This window comes from Wyeomyia smithii, chromosome 1 (genome assembly GCF_029784165.1).
Source record: "Wyeomyia smithii strain HCP4-BCI-WySm-NY-G18 chromosome 1, ASM2978416v1, whole genome shotgun sequence".
NCBI lineage: Eukaryota > Metazoa > Arthropoda > Insecta > Diptera > Culicidae > Wyeomyia > Wyeomyia smithii.
Genome location: NC_073694.1, coordinates 3417371 through 3442708, shown reverse-complemented (window position 1 = coordinate 3442708; position 25338 = coordinate 3417371). Strand labels below are relative to the sequence as shown.

Below are 25338 nucleotides of genomic sequence, written 5' to 3'. Positions count from 1 at the left end.
GGCGAACTGTCATTGTAGCGATTTCGAGCAGTTTTAAATCGTGCTTTAAAAAGCAAAGGACAACGATAGAATTTTTTTAAATCAAGTTTCACTTAGAAAATGCAGATCTTTCAGATGATATAAAAAACTGATATCCAGCTTTTTACGCGCCAAAATGGCGGACGCTATAATGAAAAATTTGTAATATGTTGCCTATCCTTTTGACCAGAATCTATGTGTATATAGAATCGCGCGAAGAGAAAATCTATCGTTTCGGCAACACAGTTTTTGTGCCGTTTGTTGCCAAGAACTATACAGTTTTGTTTTTCACCATGCATAAGCGAATATCATTTTTTGAAATTCTTCACAAGGTACACAGTTTTGAAAGATTACACCGGTGATGTTTTGTTAAATTTGAGTGATCCAGTGTACAGGTTTAATGTTGGATTAAAATGTGTAAGTAAAACTTCGGAAAACACATATTCTTTATTACGCTCAATTACAACACTTTTCATCCACTCCTAACATTATCACTTTGTTTATTTACATTGCTCGATTGATACCCTCGTTTGACACTGATTTGGTTCCTTTGGTTTCATCTTTGCGGGACTCTCATTATAAACATAGACTGCTTATGACAACTCTGCTTACGTCAGTTTAACTTTTCATTTATTTCGCAAGAAAAACAATAAATCTGGCAACATTTATGTTGCTAAAACTGCAGAAATCATGAATCTAAAGTAAGCAGAGAGGTTCACAAATTACGAACACGCATTATGGCACCTGCCATTATGGTGCATAAAAAGCTGGATAGCTAAAGAACCCAATTCCAAAAATAATATTGTTCCTTATGAAACTTACGCTTTTAAAGATTTGTGAAGGAAAATGATCCCAATTTTAAGTAAGAAACTCTTCCAACAACACTAAAGATTTAGAATCCTCTGAAAAGCACTTCGAACAGCTCAACAATTTCCAAATTGGGTTGTTTAGTTATTCACGGATTTCTGATTTTTGTATATCAGCTAAAAGAGTGTAATTTTCTGAGCAAAGCGTGATTTTTTTATAATTTTTATCATTGTCGTTTGATTTTTAACCTATTCAGTTTTTTACGCTCGATTATGGCGGGTGCTATAATGTGTGATCGTAATTTACGTACTTCTCTGCTTACGTCAGTTACGTGATTTCTGGGGTATTGGCAACACTAATGTTGCCAAATTTATTGTTTCCTTTCGAAATACATGAAGAACTGACGTAAGCAGAGTCAAAAGGGTACACGCTCACTCTGGATAACCCAAAACTGGGTCAAAACGTAATCAGTTTCGCTAAAACCGTATGTAGGGGAAAGTAGGTAAAGACGGACACTGCGGGTATGATGGACACTTTCAATATTTCACAAACTAGAATGAATTATGATAGTTGAGTGATGCGAATACCTTCTTTAAAGTGTGTTAATGCTTTTGAGTTGCATTATCGGTTTTCAGCAAGCAAACTGTCAAATTTGTGAGTAAAACAAAGAATATTTTCTTGAACGCGCATTTTGATGTAATTTTAATTCCATGGAAAATAGTGAAAAACTCGTGAAACTTACGTGCTTTCATTTGTTCACAATAGTAAAGTGATTAATAAGTCTTTCCTCGGTTTTCTAGTGAAAATCCAGCAGATTTTCGATGTTCCGATGAAGAGCTACGATGGTTTGAAAAATTTACAACCAGGTCGGGCAAGACGGACACACTAAGGTAGGGAAAAATGGACACACGGATGTTCCAAGAATTTTCACATGTAGCATCTGTTGTGTACTACAGATATTCACAAAGTACACCCGCGAGAGAAACCAGCAGATATTAATCACTTATCAGTTAAAACAGGCCATATAGGCGGAGAATTTTCGCCTTCATCGAAACCCATCCTCTCAAACTGTTCACGTGATGTATAGATAGACTCTAATAACGTAGAGTAATGTATGGCCATCCCTTAACACATAAATCAAAAGAATACTTAACGTACTACATCTTTTTTGTGAGTGTCCACCTTTACCTTCGTAGTGTCCATCTTACCCACCCCAAGTGTCCGTCTTTCCCAACCATGTCAAAAAACAGCAATTTGTAGTCTTATTTTTGAAGACCAAAAACACATAAAACTTGGAGGAAGTTCACTTATACCAAAAATGATTAAGAAAACAAATGACCTTAAGTTTCAATTTGTATGACTACTGCGATCTAAATAGCAATACCTAAGTAATTATTTAGGTTAAACCTTAGGGTGTCCGTCTTTACCTACTATCCCCTACTCAAAATTGGGTAGACGTTGTTTTACTCATTTTTCAGTACCAACGAAAGTTATAAAAATTGAGTAGATATTACCCATATTATACCTGATGCGCAATGCGTAAAAGTTACTCATTTTCGACTCAAAAATGAGTACTTTCAGCTTCAATGAGGAAATTTCGGAACAATTATTATTATAGACTTTTTAATGAATTTTATTTTGAAAAAGGCTTATTTCAAGAAATTTACCTTTGTTCGCCGGGACACGGGAGATCTTTGAATTTATTCGCCGTCCTGGTGAAAAAGAAAAATTGGTATTAGTTGCAGTCAATTATTTTAAATTATGAATTACCTACACACTTAAAATAAAACACCGAATTCGGTAAAATTTTACCGGAATCTCAACAGCTGAACGTTCGGTGAAATCTTCGGTGTTTCCGAAAATTACCGAACAGTTTGTGAAACCACCAACCGAGTGGTCGGTAATTTCCGCAGCTTTTTGGTAATGTTCCAAACCGAGCAGCCAGTAAAGTTTACCGAAAGAAACTTTAAAAATGAACAAAAATACCGAACGCACCTGTAAAAAATACCGGTGGCAGAAAAAGTCGGTTATAAATGAGCCTGCCGGTACCGTCTAAAATCAAACTAAATTAACCAGATTACTTACGAAAAATGTTAGCGACTCGTACATCCATTAACACTTTCCAAATAATAAATATCCTATGTTTACACACAACAACAATTAAAACAAATCAGCAGCACCAGTAGAAAATATTCGCGTCTTGCACGGTTGCACGTATGAGAAAAATGGCCACCACATTCACAATTTGGCATTTTTACAGGTTGTTCGGTGAAAAGTTACACAAATTTCGGTGAATGTAAAATTAAGCAAATATTCCGGTAACAGTTAACAGATCTTTGGTAAAACATACAGATCTTACAGAATAGTCGTTAATTTGATGCTTTTTTTGCAGGAATACCGGTATTATTACACTTTACAGATGGATTATTGTAAAAAAAATTACCGAACGACTTTTTTTGGATTAAGTGTGTACCGATTACAACTAATTTCCAACATTTCTATTTCTTCCTTTTTTCAGACGGTTTGCTTCGTTTGCTGTATGCTTTTAATTGCAAAAAAAAATAACAAAAACAACACGCAAGCACCAGTTACCCAATTTTGAGGAAATTTGCCGCCATGATCAATTTTATTCTACTCATGTTTTGACGCAGCGTTGCTAAGCGAGCGAGAAGCATAACATATCCACTCCTTTCTGCTTGAGAATTAGATGTGTGCTACGCTTCTCCAGTCGTTCGCACACACACCTTCGAGACACTTTATTATTCACGCACTTGCCAGAGCAGCAGCCAGCATACAACCGCTCGCAAATTCTCTTCTATCTTTTTACTCACGCTGAGTACGCGAGTACTCGAATAAGAGTACTTGACTAGGAGTGCTTGAAAAAATGTGCCCGAAAACGAAAATGCTTCGTTCACCGACTCACGCATGCGGTTTGTCAATCGCTGAACTGATGCCAAGCAGTTTTGCATCGTGCACCGACAGCCGAAAGTGGGGTGATAAATCTATATAGAATCGCATGCTTGAACGTGTAGGGTATCGGAATACCTACTCGCAGTGATGCCACATTTTTATCTGTATTTCGAATCTCAGGAAATCTCCTTGGTGATATTTCAATCTGTATAAAATTCTGCATATTTACTCAACATATCCCTTGGAAGAAAAAAACGCAACATAGTTTGTTCATTGACTCATTTATGCACACGTTTACGCGTAACATATAAATATAATGAAAACTCTAACACGCTCAATAGCATTTGAGTTCATTTTCGATTTTCAACTATATCGAAACGTTCATTTCGCGACCTCATGAAAATCAAAAAAAAAACTGTATAGTTCTGTACTATTTCTAGAAAATCTGTAACTTGTATATACAGATATCTGTATGAAAAATACACAAAAAATCTGTATAAGAACTGATAAATCTGTATATGTGGCATCCCTGCCTACTCGTCGAAATATTCTTTTTGCCACTCCGCTTCGTCGTGCCTTGTCACTCCGTATCGTCATAATGCGTTTTGACGGTCTTAATAATCGACTCCGCTGGTTGTGCTCGCGAGAAAGGGAGGTACTCGCGAGTGGGAAAGTACACGAGCGAGAGTGTGTGTGAGAAAACTCGCAAGCATCAACGCTCGGTAGTGTGAAATAAAAAAAGTAAAAGAGAACGAGAAACAGTACGACAGGAGTATCTCTAGTGTGAGATTTTGGTAGCGGCGAGAACGCCACTTGGAGTATCGCATGCTTTTTGCGAGCGAGTTTAACAACGCTGTTTTGACGTCTTCGAACAACTGAAAAAAAAATGATTAAAACTCAACTCAGCCGCTGAGTAGCCCAGAGTGAGCGAATTTCTTTAGTTCACCAGCTCACCTCGTTTTAGCCTGGAAGTGCACTAACTGCTGTTAAAACCCTTCTTTATTCGCTCGATTTTGACCCAGTTTTGATCTGCCGTGCTGCCCGAAGCGCACTGTAAAATTTGTCAGCTTCAACCCACCACCGCACGTGCTAAGTTCGTGAACAAATTTCTGGTATCTCTTTCTCACTTGCGTCTTAAATGGCGCTGACGTTTCATTATTACTCGGCAGTTTTGCCCGCACACAGTGGAAAAAGGAAATTCGCTATAAGTTGCGCCCATGGTTATGATATATATACAAATTCATCTCTGATCTCATCAATCAACCAATATAGGTTAATGCATAAATATTCTTTTCTATTATCAAATTGTTAAGCATATTGTTATACATATTATCAACATTACAAAAAAAGTGAATATAACTCAAAGAATAGCAGTGTGTTTAATTTTTGAGTAAATATTTGTTTACTAGTTGGCCCGTAGTGGCTAGCCACTTTCAAATGCATTTTGGACTATTAAAAGTTGGTATTTAATCTAACATGATGATTTTTTTTTTGAAAAATCGAGTTGAAGTTCAAGATGTACCTATGATACTATCGACAATTCGATGCAGATGGCCAGCGCTGATTTGAAACTTAATTAATCATCTAAATTGCGATAAATCTTTCGTTCAGTAGATTATGAAAACGAATCTGCACAGCTGTTTTCTCCAATATCTAAAGACTTTTTCTCCATTCTTTGATTATTTTCAAAAATCTGTTTTCTAACGATTTTTTTTTTTTCAATTTCATAACTTGAATAATAGTTGATTTTCTCAATTGTTTGATGTTACATATGTTATATTCAAACTTAACTTACAAAATAACTAAAAATGAATGTGGTTGAAAAAAAACAATTTACAAAAACCATTGCTTATGAAAAAATATTGGATTACTCAAAAAATTATTCACACATGCAAAAGTTTGTCTCTGCAATTTGTTACTAACAATAGCAAAGCTTGGAATAACGAAGTACTGTCATTGATGGGTAGTTCAAATCCCTCTCTAATACCCCGATATAACTTTACACATGATAAATGACGCGCATGAAACATCTGTCATCTGCGTTCCATCACAGAAACCTTTTCTAGTGTTGCGTAACAACATAACAATCCTCATCCCATTACTACCACCTTTGTCTACTTCTTTGTTTTCGTCATCTTCTACATAAACAAACAAATATTATTTGATAAAAAGTAAAAAAGTTGGCTTACTGTAGCGCATTTGCAGGATAGTAGATATGTTAAATTTTTAAAACTTTGAAAATTTCATGTCGATATTCAACAATATCTTAAATCAAAATAGTACATAATGTTTAAAAATAATGACCAATAGTTTAACCTGATCCCGGCGGAGAGAAGTCAGTTTTCACCTCAAAAAATGTACTTCAAACTTTTATTACTCATCAACTATATACACAATTAACACAAACTCTATTGCATATTGAAGATGAATCTGTTCTCTCACCTTACTGAATAATTTCATCGTGAAAATTTTCTTGCATAATTATTGAACTTGAATCAAAGTTTGAATGTCACCCGTCGGGAATGGGTTTATCTTATACTCCAAATTTTTTTGTAACAGCTAAAATTTTCACGTATCAGTAAATAAATTATCCCTTTCTCCGTACATCTTGAACGTCGTAGTATACTTAAAAAATTAGTTTGGGGTACAATATGTGCAGTATGCCTTGTATAGGCATGTCTTTCCTATTTTTAAAAATATGAAAAAAATCATGTTGCTCTATCTTTATTTAAAACTTCTTGAGAACAGTTTTGTAAATTTTATTAGAGCTTTGAGAAAGAAAGTTGGATAGATTTCAAGTGGGTTGTCACGCGCCATAAGCTTAACTTGAAACTCGATATGGTGTTATGCATAAAATAGCTTTGCTGAGTTACACCCGGTTTTCTTCAATTTTTATGAATACACTTACACAACACACTTGAAAAAATCCAAACTGCTTATTTTCTCGAGCAAAAGGTTTATAATCTCTATCATTTTCTTGACTTTTTTATAGTCTATCCTCAATGAATTACAACTGATACTGACTTATTCCATAACTTGACAACCTGATTTTGATGGCAATGCCATGACATTACAGAACTTATTGGACATATAACTATAAAGTAACGTTCATAATCACCTGACAGTGGTTTGGGTAACTTTAGATTCCATTTACATGCTTGATATCTTTAATACTATGTCTTTCTTACATCTTAAAACTGCCGTCCGCCCTTTATTACGTTTTTGGCGGTTTTCGTCGATGCACCTGTATCAGAACCTATAACCATGTGCTGATTTAACATGTGTGCCGAATATTAGTTATGACGCAGTTAGCTTTGATTTCTTCGCGACTTTCTGCAAACCAGGCGAGAGGAGGTGAGTGGAGGACTAAAAGCAAAGGTAACTTGTAGTCAGAACAGGAGTGTTTGCGTTGCTTCACTAAAAAAAAATAACAAACTTTAGTGTACCTCAGGTTCAGAGTTTGCTTGGGAAAAAGGCAATTTGAGTTACTTTCGTTTGTCGTGCGCGTGACTGAAAGACAAGCAATCTATATATATTCCGATAAGGCCTTTTTGCCATGAAGCAACATTGAAATATAGGAAACAATAGTACTGAACATTTAGTTTTAACAAATTTTCATGAGTTAGGCAAGTGACGTACCTTCGCATGTTTAAGATGTTTAAATAATCCAGCTGCTGAAGGGACCACCGATTTCAACTCAAAGAAAGCAGATATATCCTTACTGATTTTTTTAAGTATGCCTAAGCATTGGGTGAGTCTGGGAAAAGTTTATTGAAATCTTGATCAATCTGAAAAACTATAATATATTACCCATATTTTGGTACCCTATATGTGAACTAACCAATTGATACCCAAATGTATTTCTATATTATGGAAAGTCCTGTAACAGTCGGTGTGTCTTTTTTTTATCTTGCATTAAATGCTGCCGATGACAGAAACTTGTTGCCCACCTATCTAACACAGCGGACCAAGATTCCTGATTTAGCATGAGCCATTGAGTCGCTTCCTTGATTGAACTGCTCAAAGTAGCCGAATTTTTTTCAAATTTTTTTGCTTGCTGTTCTTCCCTCATATCATTATTTTTTTTTCTGTGGCGCAAATTACCAATCTTATTCGAAATTTTGCCTCCAGCGTTTTAGCGGTCCCCTCCTCGTGGTATGTAGTAGTTTTCCTACAAGTGTTTCTTTTTCAAAGCCTAATTCCCTTATTATATTAGTTCAAGTTACCTGTTTTTCTTTGTTGAATAATGTAACGACGGCAAGGCTATAGTTCTGTAAGTCATCAGAGGTTAACTTTTTATTCAACTTAAGATGGTATTTAGCTATAATTCCCGCCAGCTGTAGTTGCTCGGCTACCGATAGCTCTCCCACACTCGCTCGTTGCACAACCTCTTTTCCAGTTTCACTGTCTGCTAGCAGCTTGAAAAGAACCTTAGGACTGAATATCTGTCTAACCGTTGTTTCGGTGCTGTGACGCTTCATGTTCAAATCTCAAAAATTCAATCACAGGGCATGTTGGTGTTAAACAACTTGTTTGGCATTCTTCATTTATAAAACATGCAGACTCTGATACCTCTAGTTTCGAAATACATTCAGTTCCTTGCGTGTATTTTTCTAGCTGCTTCGAAGAACTTGCGACAATATTCGACCCCTGTTGTAATACTTCGATTGCTAACGAAATATTTTTGTGATCTATCTGCTACGGACAAGTCGACTTCTGCGCCTGGCAATACAGGTAAAGCTTCTAATGTTTGGTTACTTTGCAACAACTGGAGAATTGATGATCTCTAAAAAATATATATTTAATTCCTTGAAGTTTGAAAATTGTTGATATAACCTTACATTTCACTGTCTCCAGGCATCTATTTTATCAAAAATATTCCTACCAATCGATTCCAGTTGACTCAAGACAACTTTGAAATTGCTCGAAATTAAGTTTTATCAGTTCGGAAAGTCCGAGATCGCAATCTGAGAATAAAAATGATACAAAATTGAATGAAAAAATCCGCCTTATTTTCAATATACGTTACCGTTCATCAAAATATTTATAAAATCCTTTGAAAGTTCCAAATCGGAAAATCAACTTATCGGCCAAATTTAATTTTTGATTTTTCACATAGGAAATTCACGTAAGCTTTATTCTTCTTCTTTTCTCAACTGTCAGTTTACGTTGAAAGTACACGATTAAAACATAGTTCTCGTGAGATGTTTTCGTGGAAATTATATACATCACATAAATCACGAGAAATGATAAGTAATGGAGAAGTATGGGAAAATTCATGTAACTGTTAAGGGAAAATTATTTTGAGTATATTTCACAGTATGATTAGTTTGAAAGCAGCGAAAGCTTTCCATTTTGGGACGTCATTTGTAGGCGACACACTTCCCATTGAATCCACCTTTTATATGCATCATCATGCACGCTCGCACATCACTAGCGGACATCACGGAAAGTGGAATGACAACGTAAAAAAAAGTTGAAAATTTTTACGCGACGGCGTATCATTCCTCGGAAAATTCGCTTCTATATTGGTTTTTAACGGTTGTAACCAAACATTAATTGGTAAAAATAGCGTGCATCGAGTAAAGTAAATCGAAGTCCCTAAATTCAACTAGAAATAAACTAACAGGTAGGCGTTTTTCACCCTCAAAAATGAAGTTTAACAGCGAACGAGTTTCTAACCTAAATTTGACGATCCCATTGATTTTGGTGTCGCATTCCTCATTCAGAATGGGCAAATCGAAGAAAAAGTACGACAGTAGCAGCAGCTCCAGCTCTTCCGAGGTCTCAGACTCGAGCGACAGTACCAGCTCGGAGGATGTGGAAATCAAGCGACGAAACAAGAAGAAGAAGAGCAGTGGTAGCGGTGGTGGTGGTGGTGGCAGTAGCAGTCGCAAGCATAAGAAGACATCCGGAAAGTCTCAACATGCTAGCTCCGGAACGGAGCTAGACTCCGCCAGTGAGCAATCTAGTGACGAGGAAACCAAGGCCGCAGTGGCGGCAGCTGCCGCCAAGAAAAAGCACAAGAAACATAAGAAGCAGAAGAAGGCGAAAAAGCACAAGAAACATAAGTCCCGAGCCGCGTCGGAAGATGAAAAACACCGAACGGATTTACACGACGAGGAAGAGGATGAAGTAGAAGAGATTATCGAAGAAGTGGTGCCGGATCGAAGGCATCGGACGAAGTCGTCCGATCATCATCATCGTAAGGAGCGAGATTACGGATCCTCGCGTGATACCGGCGGTGATCGGCGCGCATCTTCTCCCGCGGATCGAGATCGTAGTCGCGGTCATGACCGTTCGGGCACAAGCCAGAACGCCAAACTTCATTCATCTTCAAAATGGGACAGCCCAGCGGACGGGGGAGATTATCGCCGCAAGCGGTCACATTCCCCACGCGAATCGGGCGGTGGTAATTTTAGACATGGACGAGGAGGAACCTACGAAGATTATCGTAAAGCTCCAAGGTCACCGCCACCGCGTGATTCACCGGTGCGAAATGAGTACGATCGGGGTGGTAGATCTCAAACGCAGGGACGAACCCTTGGACGAGGTGGAGGTGGTGGCCGGTATGATGATCGTCATTCTTCACCGCCGCCGGCTGCTCCCCAGCAGGAGCGTCGCTGGGGTGGTGGCGATAGATACGATGATGATCGGCATGGTAATCGGCGGGATGATTTTAGAAAGCCCTCACCGCGACGACGATTTGGCGAGGAAGAACCGCCCAGGTTTGAGGGTGGTCGCCGGGGCGGATCCCATCATTATCAAACATCACATGCGCCTCGCTATGATGATTATTCCGGGTAGGTTGAGCTGGTGTTACGTTGAGGATTATTGTATAAAATGAGTTTTATTATTGTTCCAGACGTGATCGAAATCCTCGTGATCGGATGCCGAGAGGTAATCGTGATGATTATGAAGATCGGGGCGGTCCTCCGCAAAGACGTCGAAATTCTCCGATGGGTGCACCGCCACCGCGCGGTGGTCGCGACCGTAGTCCAATGCAGCAAGACTTCCGTGGTGACTACGGTGGTAATGCCGGTCGTGGTGGTGGTGGAGAAGGCTACCGGGATCGGTACGACGGTCCTTCGCCGCAATCGGATCGTGGTCGCTTTCAGCGCCGTGGCTCTTTCAACCGTGGTGGTCGTGGTGGCGGTGATCGCGGTGGACGTCGCGGCGGTTATGGTGGTTCGGATCGAAATTTTGGATCGGATCGCGAAATGGACAACCGCAAGATGGGCTGGGCAACTCGCAAATCGCAGCCTCCGTCACCTAGGGGATCCCCATCTCGCTCGAGATCACGTGATCGGGACGACATGGACCGCAATGGGGGAGCTCGTGGCAGTCGGGGCGGCCGTGGCAGCAGTCCACCGCCAGTGAAGATTGAACGTCGGACTGGACCTTCGTCGCGTAGTCGCAGTCGCAGTCCGATCGGGGAGCGAAGATCCGCTCCCGCTCCGCTTCCCCAGCGACAGCGAAAATTCCCTCGCAAGGACGAAAAAGACGACGGTGATGATTACGAGTGGGGAGGTAAACGGAAACAGCCAGTCAAGCGGGAACCGGGTGAGCGGATTGTTATTCTTTATTAGAGTTACAGTTTTTGCTTGGATTGTTGATATTATAGAACTAATTTGCATTTAGGTGTTTGTCACAATAACGAGCGCTTTTCTTTTTTTTCTCATTCCGACAAAAGGAGCGGAATTTTTCCATTATTTTGTTATATTTCGATAAAACTGCTTGTGTAGTGGCAAAATAAAACAAATTAAAATGCATTGTTTTTTGTATTGTTGTTTGCTTGAAGAGATTCGTTGCGATAGTCCTGCTTTCTCAGTTCGAAGCTCAGTTAACTGATCAGACATTTCTCGCTGTTCGCAGGTTTCCAACGCGGTAGTAGTGAAGAGTCCGGTTCCGAGAAGAAACCTCCCCCGGAGGAGAAAGAAAAACCAAACTTTGCGCTGTCCGGTAAGCTGACGGAGGAAGCAAACAAAGTGAACGGCGTGGTTATAAAATATGCCGAACCGCCGGAATCCCGTAAACCCAAGCGCCGTTGGCGGTTGTATCCCTTCAAGGGGGAACAGGCCCTGCCAACGTTGTACATTCACCGGCAGAGCTGCTACCTGATTGGTCGTGATCGGAAAGTGTGTGACTTACCCATCGATCACCCGTCCTGCTCGAAACAGCATGCTGCTCTTCAGTACCGGCTGGTACCGTACGACCGAGAGGACGGAACTACGGGCAAACGCGTCCGGCCATATATTATTGATCTGGAGTCAGCCAACGGTACGTTTGTCAACAATAAAAAGATCGAGACGAAGAAGTTTGTCGAACTGCTGGAGAAGGACGTACTCAAGTTTGGGTTCAGTTCCCGCGAGTACGTGCTGCTGCATGAGAACAGCAAAGAGGACGAAGAGGATGACGACGTTATTGATGACAAAGGTGGTAGCGCCGGCACCGGCGGGGCCACCAGCAATGGGAATGCGCGTGGCAAGCGCGAACCGAGCGAGTGAGGCGACGGAGGTAAATCATTGCGTCAAGTTTAGAATCCCATCTTCTAACTTTCTTCTCTCTTTTCTACAGACGTGATCGACACGCGAAAGCGATAAATCATGTTACACTTAAGAACTAGGTTGGATTAATTGCATCTATAAGCTATTTTAACCAGCAGAAGACAATGCCCAGCAGCTGCGCAAGGACAGACAGGTGCAAGCCACAAAGCAAACAAAGAAAAAAAAAAAACGATAGTACTACTCTATCCAACGCAAAAAAAAAAACATATTGCAACTTAAAGCAAACATAGTGTGTGTAGTATTGGCATATTTAGACAAACAAACAAAAATCAAGAGCGTTCAATAAAGTATAGTATTCTTACTCTCCAAAGCTGATGGGTGTGCGCCTGGCTGGTGTGTTTTCGAACTGAAAAACGAAACGGAACCAAACAATGGACGAAGAGGAGGAGGAGTATGAACAGGAATTCGGCTGCGCCGCAATGAATGATTGAGTCGCCAAGTAAGTTTACTTTTGAAAAGGGGTCACTTTTATCGTAGCACCGAGAGTATTCTCAGCGCGGGAACAACGATTTGAAGCCGAATTGGATGACTGGAAAGACATTAAGTTACAGGTCTGATGGAGAGAAATATTAGCACTTATGGATATTATGGAATAACGAGGAAAAAACCAGCTCAACTTCACAGAAATGAATCTACTATTTACAAGCAAAGAAATGTATATTTTAAGCAACTTAATTACGAACTAAAACTACCTCGGATTGAAAGGAGCACATCATCTGAAGCAGAATGCTGTCGGCTGTAGGCCGCATTGGACGTGGAAAAGTAGACAGTTTATCTCCAGAATATTTATCTTCTGTTTGTTTTCTGAATCATTTTTAAGGAGGTCTCAGCAGCGGATCAAACTCAAAATTGTATATATCAACATATCTCAGAACTAATCGCAAAAGCGTTCAGACTATGAAAGTGCAGCGGATTGGAACGAGATATTTCATCGAGGGACTTGTAGAAAAAAATCATACTCAGGGATATTAGCTTTTACTCAGAAGCTAGGAACTAACTCTGTTGTGGAATGACGACAAAAATTACGAGTTAAAATCATAGAAAACCAACTTTACAGAAAATAATCTTCATGGAAGCTGTAATATACACTTTATGTAATCTGAAGCTACATGTTAAAACTATCTTCGGTTCAAAGGAGCATCACAGAACGGATTAAGTTTAAAATTGTATATATCACTTGTTCAGGACAACACCGTATTGAAAGCAGGGGTAATTACACTACAATATCGGGTGCATCCGCAAAAGCTTGAAACAATAAAAGTGCAGCAAACAAACAAAAATTCAGCGAGGGATTTTTACGAATTCATCTGTGGAGCAGATTTCAATAGAATCTGAAGAAATGCGTTACACTGAAGGATAATTGAAATTACAAGCGTACCTGATGCCCGAATGCCTGAATGTCGCGAATCTAAACATCTAAACTTTACAGGAAAAAATCTTCTATTTATAATCAGTAAACTGTATGGAAGCAGTGATAGAAACTGTATGTAATCTGAAGCTACATGCTGAAGCTATCTTTGGTTTAAAAAAACATCACAGAACGGATCACGTTTGGAATTGTATATATAGGTCATTTGTTTGAGACAACACCGTATCCAAAGCAGATTGGAGAAGATTTCAACAGGTTTTTTTCGGCGAGGGATTCTCAAAAATCAATATGCGGAGCTGACGGATATTTGCATTACTCAGATAGCAAAACAGGATTAATGTATTTAAAAGTAGAAAAATGCCTGACAACAGTAATGGAAAGTTTAAGAACTTGAGTACAAACTAAACTCAACCGCAAAAGGTTGGACTATGAAAGTGAAGCAGATTTCAGCAAGATTTATTTTCAGCGAGGGATTTCTCATGATTTATCTGCTAAGCAGATTTCAACACAAAAGACTGACAGTTCGAGTGCAATATTATTTATTTTCTAGAGAATTTAATATTTTTGTTGTGCAGGTTGGCAATTTCGGATCCAGAATGTAGCAGCAGAACGAAACATAGAAGTCTTTCAACTGATATGAGTTTCTACAAAGAATTCTACAAAACTCCTAGAGCGGCAGAGCTGAGCAGGAAGCAGAGAAAATGCCAAATTCCATAGATTTTATATAAATTTGTTACCCATCATCAGAACCTTTCCAGGAACAGTGTCCTCTAAGGATTTTGCAGTCGCTTTATTTGTTCCAGCTCATATATGAAAAATAGATAATCGTATCAACAGGAAAAGACACTCAACAAAAATAACTAACCAGTAGAGCAGCAGCGACTTTGGCCGATGAAATTATTGACATAGTTTGACAAAGTCAAGAAGGCTCTTAAGTTCAAACTAATTAAATTACATTGCAGTGGTGGATAATGAAAAGTTCATTTTCGCAGCAGATTCGCAATTTATCCAGAACAACATTTTTCTGGCCCGTTGCCGTATCACATCACCGGACAACTCAACTTTAATCCCATTTCAGTGATTGCAGTAGAAATAATGAAGCACATATTTAATCAGGACGGATAGAAATTACATCGATTATTGCACTTTATAAGTGCAAGGTTGTCAATAAGAAATTTGGAATGATTTTTTTAGAGAGAAAAAAAAATCTCTTTACGAGATGGATTTTACAAACTACAAATTTCAACAAGAAAACATATAACGGAAAAGGCGCGAATGATACGACGCCTGGGGAACTGGCGAAACACAGCCCAAAACCGAGCAACATAGTTGCAACTTTTTGATACAGCATGAGCCACCCCGGCTCTCGTCTGATTGGTAAGGAAAAGGAACTTGATTACACTAGCATCATTGATCTACAGTTTATAAATAACTCAAAAGGACAGGTGATTGAAAAGCCATCGACGAGAGAAAACTAGGATTGCTAATCTAACGAAAAAGGTTATTGTTATATCTTCCCCGTCTTCAATGACGACTGAACGTATCGTACCATAATCAAAGAATGAATCTAGTCAAGATGTGTCTCTTGGATACCATATGAAACTTAACTCTTTCTACGAGAGTTCCTGATAGTCACCAACAGAATCGATTATCTTGAAGTTTTTAATGTGTTCAATAATTTATACAAGTTTAGCATGTGGATTCTATTGACACCTACAATTTTGAGGATAAAAAACTTATTACTGACAATACTGTCTTGTCAACGGAACAATTCGTTGGACAGCAGCTGAAAAATCAGCTTACTAAGCACTGAGAACGCCTGGAAGACTACATCCGAATACCGAAAGAAATTCAACATAAAGGGATGAGAAAACGAAAGAATCCGTTAATTCGGACACAGAATTGCTGATAGACTTATTTGTATAACCGCAAAACCATTCTAATCGTATCGGATCTGCGTGTCTGGACATCGAACGTTGAACTGAAAATGGTGATAACCATTCCAGCGGACTTAATTAAAACTACTACAAAAAAAAAAATAATCACCGTGGGAATTATTGCAATACACGCCCGGTGATAAAATAAAACCGTGAACTAAAATTCTTCCAACAATTAAAAAAATAGGTGACCTGCTTTACGCAACTACCTCTCTGTACTGATGGCTGTTGCTGTTAAGTTTTATATCCCTATAGATTCCCTGTTCAACTACGGGGTTATCTGGAGACCAATAGAAGGCCATTGGTGAGTTGGCACAAATCAACTAAATGACGTATATATCTTCAAAGGTCTGAACTGAAACCGCCGTCGATTATATATTAATGTTTCTATTTTATTTTTACTATTTGATCAAAAAAATAAAGAAAGTATGATACATAGTGCCGAAACTGTCCCATTAGGACTAGATCTTAAATGAATTTTGCAGTGGATAGAAATCAAAATTTGATCGTTGATTGCATTGATTGGGTAAGATCTACCGCAAAACATTTCCCCACAATCCCTGGAGCTCAAACTGTTTTTTTGGTTCCTGATTGACCAAAAAGCGAGTTTGTATTGAAACTTCAAAATAAGTTTCCGATCACAGAAAACCTATGTTGTATTAGCAATCGGAATTAGAAGGAAATTTGCAAGGAGCATCCGGGGTTAACACCAAACGAACTACAAAAGTGAATGTCTCTACCCTAGGTTAAGGGTGACCGTAAGTTGTATCCAAGATGGAGAGAAATCAGCAAAGACAGCGCAAGGCATATGGGATAAGACTCGACCATGAGTTGCTCGTAAACTCCTCAACAACAACGTCAAGAACGAATTGGCCAAGCATGAAATAAGTTCTTGAGTTCCCAAAACATATCTTAAAATTTGTAATTAACATATCCAGATTGCTGGTAAAAGTGATGCAAAATTGGACCTTCCGTATGAATCATTCAACATTTCAAAATTTGCATGAATCTAAAGGTTTTGTATACACTATGCATTTTTAGATGTTTTATTTGACATATGTACTTTTCTGCGCCACAAACGTAACCGGGATGGTATCGTCGTATACTGCCGTGATATGACAAAGTGACGTAAGTGCCATTTTTTCGAAAAGTTTTTCATGCCAATTTGTTCATTTTTCAAAGACCTTTCTTTTGGTATCTTCCTTTTCGTTTTTACTTATTCGTACGCTGCATAAGATCAAAAAAGTGACGTACAATACAAAAGTGCAAAGAAATGCAATCGTTTTTGGGCCGTACTGAAAAACTGATCACTTGGATCTACGCTGCAATGTCATCTCACGGTAGTATAGGTCATGCAAGTCAACAAGCACTGAACAACCTTGCGAAACACGAGATGACCCTTGGTTTTTAATAGAAGCTGGATTCGATTGGATTCTGCGACTCATGTGATATGACACAGCTACGTAAGCCGTTTTATAGTGTTAGAGAACTAGCCACACGTCCTTTAGAGAGCATTTACTCGGATCGCTGCCGTGGAACGTATCACGTTATTTCATCAAGCGCAAGTCAAAGGTATTCCGATGTTTCAAGGGCTATGAAACCAGTTAGAAATCTCACACCTCACAATTAAACGGAGTGTCTGAACGCTGGCTGCAAAGCTAAGATCAATTGGTCGGCGTGCGACCAGACCGAGCCAAGCGCCATTTTTTAAAAATTGAGTTAATAACACCATTGGATGTGGGAACTGACGCTCTATGCTTCAGGGAAAAAACGAAGTCATTTAAACTGCTTAAAGGCGTGTTATAACGGAAATTCTCTGTAGCAAGCTATGAAAAAAACAAAATTGCGTTCGACCAGAGTGAACCATCAACCACAAACATGGTATCGAACCAAAGTGATTTTTTGTGTTCCAAAAGCAAATTTGCCGATTTATCTGGATCAGATACAGATTTTTCTGCTTCGGACAGTTCGTGGATACAGTCCTCTTCAGAATCTGGTAAGTAAGCAGCCAAATGACCCTCGTTAGGTCGCAAATTGCTTTGAGGGTGCCGATTGGATTTTTTCCAAACTTTGTTGAGCCAGACCGTACCAACTGCAAATTATTTTCAATTGCTTTATTTTTTACTAAAATTCTATATTCATATGGTGAAACTCACTAGTAGTGAGTAGATACATGCTAAGTCAATAAAATTAATCCATACCCGCTTCAAAATAGCGAAGTGTTTTACATTGAAACTATATTAAAAATTATCGTGTACTTGGTACGCTTTGGCCGAACAGAGAAAGATGTTTTGCTTGTTAATAAACTGTATAATGTGAATTATCTATTTTTCAGATTCAGATACCGAAATAAATGAGGGAGCAAGTAGAAATATTGCAACTGACATAAACAGCGAAAGCCCAAAACGCAATATTACTCCAGGCAGAAACATTTGGTGCTTTCGAGAAGTAAAAAGTCTTGTTAATTTTTTTCCTTCTTTAAAATTTTAGAATTTCAAGAATATGGTAATCGTGATGAAGACGATAGTTTGAAATCGTTGCCTCCCGCTAAAAAGCGTAAATACGCAGAACCGCGATTATGGCAGAAAAATGTACGCAGACAAAATCGATCTGCTGGAAAATCGTATAACAATACGATGGGAGTTGTAGTACCAGCCAGAAAGATTAATAAAGATTACCAGTGCGGTTGCCGAAATTATTGTTCCAGCAAAATATCGTTTGAACAACGTCTATTCCATTTCAACCAATTTTATACAAACGCCTCATGGGAAACATAAACACAGTGTTATTGCCAAATCTATTAGAGTTTCAGAAATTATTAGAAGGGTTTCGGATAAAAATAAATGGAAGAAGCATTACACAAGGCATTATTTTATGCAAGCTGACAGTGTAAATCTTGCGGTTTGCAAAGCCATGTTTATGAACACTCTTAGTATAAATAGTGCTAGAGTTCATCGCGCTATACTAAAAGCGAAATCTGGTAGTTTTGTAGACCAACGCGGAAAGCACCCACCAGCCAACGCTACACCAAACGAAACTGTAGCTAAAGCTCGCGCGCACATAGAATCGTTTCCGACCTATTCTAGTCATTATAGACGGAGTGACACTCCAGATTGTCGATATTTACCAAATGGCTTAAACCTGGCAAAAATGCACTCGTTATACTTGGAATCAATACCTAACACTGAGAAAAAGTTTGAAATAAGTATGACGACCTACAAAAAATTTTTTTACCGACACAATTTAAAATTTCAATCACCTAAAAAGGATACGTGCAAAACATGTGATCAATTAAAAATACAAATTGAAGCTGAAAACGCAAAAAATTTCGCAGAACAAAGTCCAGCGATAATTGAAAATTTTAAGATTGCAACCGATGATCATAACAAACTAGTAAAACTAGCCAGTAGCATGCGTGCTCATGACTTTGAGCTGGCACGTAATTTGTTTTGATCTTCAAAAAACCTTCCCTCTACCCAAGTTAACCACAAGGGAAGCTTATTATAAACACCAGTTCACTATTTTTAACTTTGGTATCCATAACTTTCTAACACAACAAGGATTTATGTATGTGTGGCATGAAGGCATTGCTTCTCGAGGAGCACAAGAGGTAGATCAAGCCTTTGCCTAGATACTTCCTTGCTAGTGATCTTTCAATGATTCTGTTCCATTCTAGGTAAGCTCTTGTTTGCTGCGCTACGTAAAAGAACATGTTACCGCTAAGAAGCTTGTCGCGTGGCACAGTGGGGCAAATTGGTCCGTTGGCGCGACAAAACCTCATAACTCCTTAACAGTTGTTTCCACAGTGTTCATATCTTTGGCAATGTTGTTCACCATAAAAACATCTTCTTGAAAAATGTATTCAGGCAGCTTTAATTTTTTTTCTACAGATGGCGCTGACATGTATCTTTTGAATAATGGTGATAGCCATTTTGTTTCTTCGGGAAAGTTGTTCATATCATCAATTGACATAAAGTTGTCGAACATATTACAACTGTAGGACTGACCGTTAACGAGATAAAATTATTTTCATTATTCATAAACCCAAAATTTCAGTAATGAATTATAACTGGGACTTAAGTACATATATTTCAATTTCAGGTATATTCGAACTTTCGAGTCATCATGAAATGAATTATTGAAGGTTTGTAGTTGCCTCTGTATAGTTTTTTGTCAACCTATGATGTGTCATCATATTTGATAAAGAATATAAAATATAGTTTTAATGTTATTGGTCGTGATAAAATGTTTCAAATAGGAACATTGTTTAATTAAAGATTAGTTGGTCCTGTTCCCTTTCTAATAGCTCCTCTTGTTTAATTTTATACTATTTAACATGAACACTAAACGCTTACTCTTGTTTAAAACACTGTTCACCCAATAACAAACTGTTTCCTAGTACTAATAATTATTTCCGAGGGGTCTTAATACTACTGGACGTCATTTTCGAAAGACCCCCGAACATAATCATGGTCGTGTTGCATACACCGGCATTCAGCAATGCCTATTGTAGGAAAAACATCGATACGGACACTGCTGAATGACGATTTTTTATATGAATTGACATGAAAACAATCGTTGCGAAAACTCGAATTACTCGGTAAGTCGCAACTAGTAGCAGCTGATTTTTGGTTTAGTACTAGCCAATACCTTGTATTTTAGTACAATAATAGTGTCATAGCAGAACAACGTAGAACTTTATGTTTTTTCATATTGCCGAAAATGAGGAAAAATTACAAAAAAAAACTTGTTTTACACACTATGCCTCCTACGAACCTATTTTCAACAAAACTGTCTTAATATCACATTACCTATTAGTTTATACTCTGTTTCATGAGGATCATATGAGTTAGCTAATTAATTTCTAAGTATTTGCATGCCCTACTGGAAAATATCTGAGAAATTTTTTTCTTCCATTTTACAAGCCTTGTAAATCCTCACTTTTACAATATTATAGCACATTTTCTAAATTATTTTTCAAAGTGAATTATCATGATTTCCAGTCGATAACATGTCTACTGCAAGTAGAAAATAAAATGAGGCAAAATAATTGAATTTAATTTTTTTAGTTTTGTCGCGACTTTTCTGGGTTCTGCCCCACAGTGCGTGGTCTGATGCATGTGGAGGCCAGAATCGTAATATTAAAGTTGCAATTAGTGATGGGAAATATCGCCCAAAACAAACATCGATAACAATCGATAATTTCGGAGCTTTTATCGATTTTATCGATAAGTATCGATAATTTGACAGCTAACGTTTGCGGTAGAAAGAATGGACTTTTTTCAGATGGTGATGGTGATGTCTTAGAGATAATTGAGTTGGATAACTTTCCCATGAAAGGTAATCATGTTAGCTTCCTAGCAAAAAAATATGACGTCCTTCCGTGCGGCCTTCCGGCAGTTAACCGGAACATTCGCCATGGCGGACGAAAACATGCGTGTAGTCATCTTTTTAAGCTCTTTTTTCGTATTTTTATTAACTCCTCCTCCGTTTTCGCTACCAGTTGTTGGAATAGATCTTGCGCTTCAAGTTTGCCCAGAAATTCTCGATGGGAAGCAGCTGGGGGACATTGGGCGAAATCGGCGACTTCGGTACCACATCGATATTCAGCCGCTCCATCTCTTCCAACGATCGCTTCGAGTAGTTGGCCGACGTCAAATCTGGCCAGAACACCGTGTCTTCGCGCTTATGGTATCTCTTGATGAACGACGCAACTTCTGTCAGGCACTTCGTACTATAAATTTCCCCGTTTACGGCCAGCCCGGAACGAAAGAAAAGCAACTTTGTCATGCCTTTCTCGCTGATTGTCAACCACAGCCGCGCCTTCTTGGGGAACTTGGTCTGTGAAATAAACTTTACCTCGGTGCTCAGTTCCTTCGTGGGGGAGGTAAAATACGAAGAGCCCTGCTAGTCGTTGCCATCCAGGGTGAGATAGGTCTAGTCGTCCAATACCACTGCCGCGTCGCGATTCGCCGGGAAAATCGACTTGACCAGCTTATCCAACCGCTGTCGCTGCGTCATTGCCTGCAGCTCCGAAACCAGTGGACGAGTGGACGAGACTGCCGCTTTCTGACATGTATGTCCATGTTCTCCAGATACTTTTTCACTGTTTCAGCGCATGCACCAACCTCCCGGCCAAGTGCACGTAGCAATTAAGCACTTTTCCCTCGGTCTTCCTCTTCAGCATCCTTTGAAGCTTCTTGTCGCTCAGGGTCGTTGACCGTCCGGAACCGGGCTTTCTTTCGATGCTCTGATCGTTTTCCAATAGTGTCAAGGTGTTGTAGATGTCAGAATAGCATTCCCGGCGTCCACAAAGTGCCGCACGATGTCCGTTTTTGACGCGGCGGGGTATCGTTCTTTGAACGCGCACACTTCTGAACGAAGTAGCTTCACTTTTTTCACTATCACAGTTAAGTTTGACTGATAAATCTGTCAATTTTTTTTAAGTCATGGGTTACTATGATTGATGATGCATGAGTAGTTTCGTCAGTGCGATTAAAGGTAAACCCAGGATGGATACGTTTACGTTGCGTTGACGTTAATTTGACAATTAATGTATGGGCTAACTGTCAAATTGCCGCAAACGCAGCCGCAACGTATCCATTGTGTTAAGACCTTGAATGACAAATCTTACGATACTGAGAATGAAAATTCAAACAACCGGACGAGTTAAGCAGTTTGTTTTGGAAAGTCTTCGGGTTTCACGCCGGGAGTGCCTTCTACGGTGTAGTTTCAAGCCGAAGTTCGTTTTGAACGTTGCATAATCAGGGAAATAATTGAAGCAGGCAAAATTCTGTCAATTTTCAAATGGCCAAAACTTTACGAAAAATGAATCAATTTTGACAAAACAGGTTTCATTTTACTGGAAAACTGTCCTAGTTTTCTAGTATTACTTGAGAACTGGACCAAGGGTCACTGGAAATGTTTCAGATTTCCGAAGTGCGTGCCAAAGTGTACATTTTTGCAACGCGTAGAACTTTTTCTGACATTCTGTTTCACTCAGGTTTATATGTTGTCAATAAATCAGAATTTATCTCGAGTTCAATGGTAGCCATAGATTGAAAATTAGCCAAGGAATCATCGAGGTATGAATTTATTAAGTATGGGTGTTGATTTTGGCGGTTTTTTCCCTGTTGGGTACTTATTTTCTTTGAGCTTGCAGGTCTCTAGCAGAATTCAATCGAACATTGTGGGTGTGTAGGTCTTATTAAATCGAGCAACTTTGCAAACTTGCGTTTGAAAATTTATCTGGATTAACATTTAAAAAGGTCAGATTATTTTTTATCAAGAGGATTTTTGATTTAACATGGTTTTTTCACGAGGCATGTATCCCCCGCGTAAGAAAACCTAACTGTATTTGAACCTTTTTTATGAAGGAATTTATCTTAGTAAACATTATCTGAACTTTCCTTCAAAAATATAAAAAATGATTTTAGGATCCTACTCTGAAAAATATATAATTTGAAAAACCAAAAATGATTTTAGATAATATCGGTGATCTCAGATTCTTTTAAATGAAGTATTTTAGATAGACAATTTAGTTGCCTAAAACGTTCTATGCGTTGCTAAAATGTACACTTTGACACACACTCTTGAAATACGAAACATTTTCGGTGTAGGTTGGTCACGCCAAGTAATACTAGGAAACTAGGATAGTTTTCCAGTGAAATGAAACCAGTCATCAAAATTGATTCATTTTTCGCAAAGTTCTGGCAATTTAAAATTTGAGAGAGTTTTATTTATCTCAATTATTTTGTCTACCCGCTGTAAAAATCAGTACACTTTTTTTGGCGCAACAATTTTGTTGATTTGGATTTTTAGTGGAACTAAAAATTGTTTGTTGGCTAACAGATACTTTAAACTTAAACAGTTCCCAGTTAAACTAAACAATTACCAGAGAGTTACCAATAGACTACCGCTATGCATGTTCATCATATTATAAGAGTTGGCAAGCCAAAGAAAATGCATTTTATTACAATTTCGTATCATTGCTTTTTATGAGATGGTGCAAAAAGTTTAGATTTTTTTTTAAAGTTCTCCAGTACTATGTTGTCGAGTTCATTTGTTTTTAGGAAACTAAAAACTATAAATACCTTTTTAGTTACCATTTTTTCTCAGAAACTCAGCACCCAACGCACCCAACAAATACCTAGCGGCAAAAGCAACTCCTGGGGTAGGGTAGGTGAGGTCTCCTTCTTTTGGGTCTCCTCCAGTAACCAGCCGCACTGACTTGTGCTCACCCTTATAATATCGATAATTATCGTTAACGTCAAAAAATTAACGATAATATCGATGTCCCGCATTTATCGATATTATCGATAAGTATCGATAAGTTTCCCATCACTAGTTGCAATATTGTGGATGTATTTGGTTGCACTGGATAGTTGTCCTATCGAAACAATTGAACATAAATTTTGCGTTAGTGGTCACAGCTATCTACCAAATGATAGAGACTTCAGTCAGATAGAAAACAAGCTACGAAAGTTTGGTAACTTGTACAGCTATGATGAATTTTGCGATACTGTTTCGTCTTGCAAGTAGAACAAGAAAAAGTTTGTGGTTAGAAAAATGACAACCGAGGACTTCTATTCGGTTGAAGTATTACAGAAATTGATCACGAATCGGAAGAAAGATACACGAAAAGAGAAAATAAACTGGCTAGGCATGAAGGTTATTCGAGTGGAAAAATCTAAACCTGGAATACTTTTTTACAAGTACACTCATGATCCAAATGTTCCTTTCTTCGAATTAGATTTAAGGAAAAAATTGGGTGGACAACCTCCTTCTTTTGCACACATCGATATGCAATTGTTGCATCCTAACGGACACAATATATCTCGCGCCAAATACAATGATATACAACATTTGTTGAAGTATATACCTCCGATGCACCACGAATTCTTCCTAAATCTTGTGCCGGATGATAAAGCTATTGTTGATATTGATTACGACTTAGTTATAGAAGAAGATTAGGTGGTTCAATAGTAACCATGATATGGTATAATAAATTCGTTCGACCATACTGAACTAAAGACCATTGTTTTCATTTTTTGTTCGACCAGAGTGAACTGAGTGCATAGATGGCATAGATAAAATCTAAATATTTGTTTGATGGTTCTTAGTTTTGAAGTATTCACAATATCAAGACACCTATTAGGTCCTATTAATTACGTGTCAGCATTTAAATGAAAGATTTTTTTTTAAATACGGTTAATTTGTGGGTGGTTAAATTTCAAATGCTCTTTACTCAAAATAATGTTTTTGGCGCTTGGCTCGGTCTGGTCGCACGCCGGCCAATTATGCCTAATTCAAAAGCTGCGAAAACTAGACCTTGACAAGATGGACAAGAAACGGATTTTTGGATGTAATGCTTACATGTATCCCGAGCCAGCAGGGAAACGAAATTAGACCCCAAGAGCCGAGAAATGGCTGGCATTGAGCGCTGATGTTTGTGTTAACCCTTAAATGCGCAATGTTGTTTTAAAACAACACTTTTAAAAACGTTATAAAATATACGTATTTTAGTATTTTTTAGAAATATAATTCATTAGAACAGCTCTCTTGACTCTAACGAAGAAAAATTAACAGCTGGAAGTACCGTATTTAAATGTTTTGTTTTTATTTTTGCTGTCAAAATCTCGGAAACGAAAAAAAACATGGCGAGATTCCCGACTGGTGCTGACTGTCTTTGTAAATAAATTTTAAAATAAGGTTTGTGGTTAGTGGAAAT

At 38.4% G+C, this 25338-nt stretch overlaps 1 protein-coding gene and 1 long non-coding RNA gene across 4 annotated transcripts; one reads left to right on the top strand and one right to left on the bottom strand.

Moving 5' to 3' along the window:
• Nucleotides 1-5962: 5962 nt before the first annotated feature.
• On the bottom strand, nt 5963-8899 carry LOC129731000 (uncharacterized). 3 transcript variants are annotated; one of them, XR_008728948.1, is made up of 7 exons: nt 8765-8899; nt 8577-8702; nt 7962-8521; nt 7577-7906; nt 7375-7523; nt 7182-7245; nt 5963-7101 (listed from the first exon to the last, which is right to left on the bottom strand). It is a non-coding gene; the product is annotated as an uncharacterized LOC129731000 (long non-coding RNA). The 3 variants fall into 3 exon arrangements; XR_008728947.1 differs by lacking the exon at nt 7182-7245 and having other exon boundaries at nt 5964-7152; XR_008728954.1 differs by lacking the exon at nt 7182-7245 and having other exon boundaries at nt 5964-7101.
• A 288-nt stretch (nt 8900-9187) lies between these two features.
• Nucleotides 9188-12631, top strand: LOC129728123 (serine/arginine repetitive matrix protein 1). Its single transcript, XM_055686536.1, has 5 exons — nt 9188-9364; nt 9465-10538; nt 10601-11298; nt 11611-12252; nt 12313-12631. Exons 2-4 carry the CDS (start codon nt 9466-9468, stop codon nt 12240-12242), a joined length of 2403 nt encoding a protein of 800 aa, XP_055542511.1. The 5' UTR covers nt 9188-9364; nt 9465; the 3' UTR covers nt 12243-12252; nt 12313-12631.
• The last annotated feature ends 12707 nt before the right edge of the window (nt 12632-25338 follow it).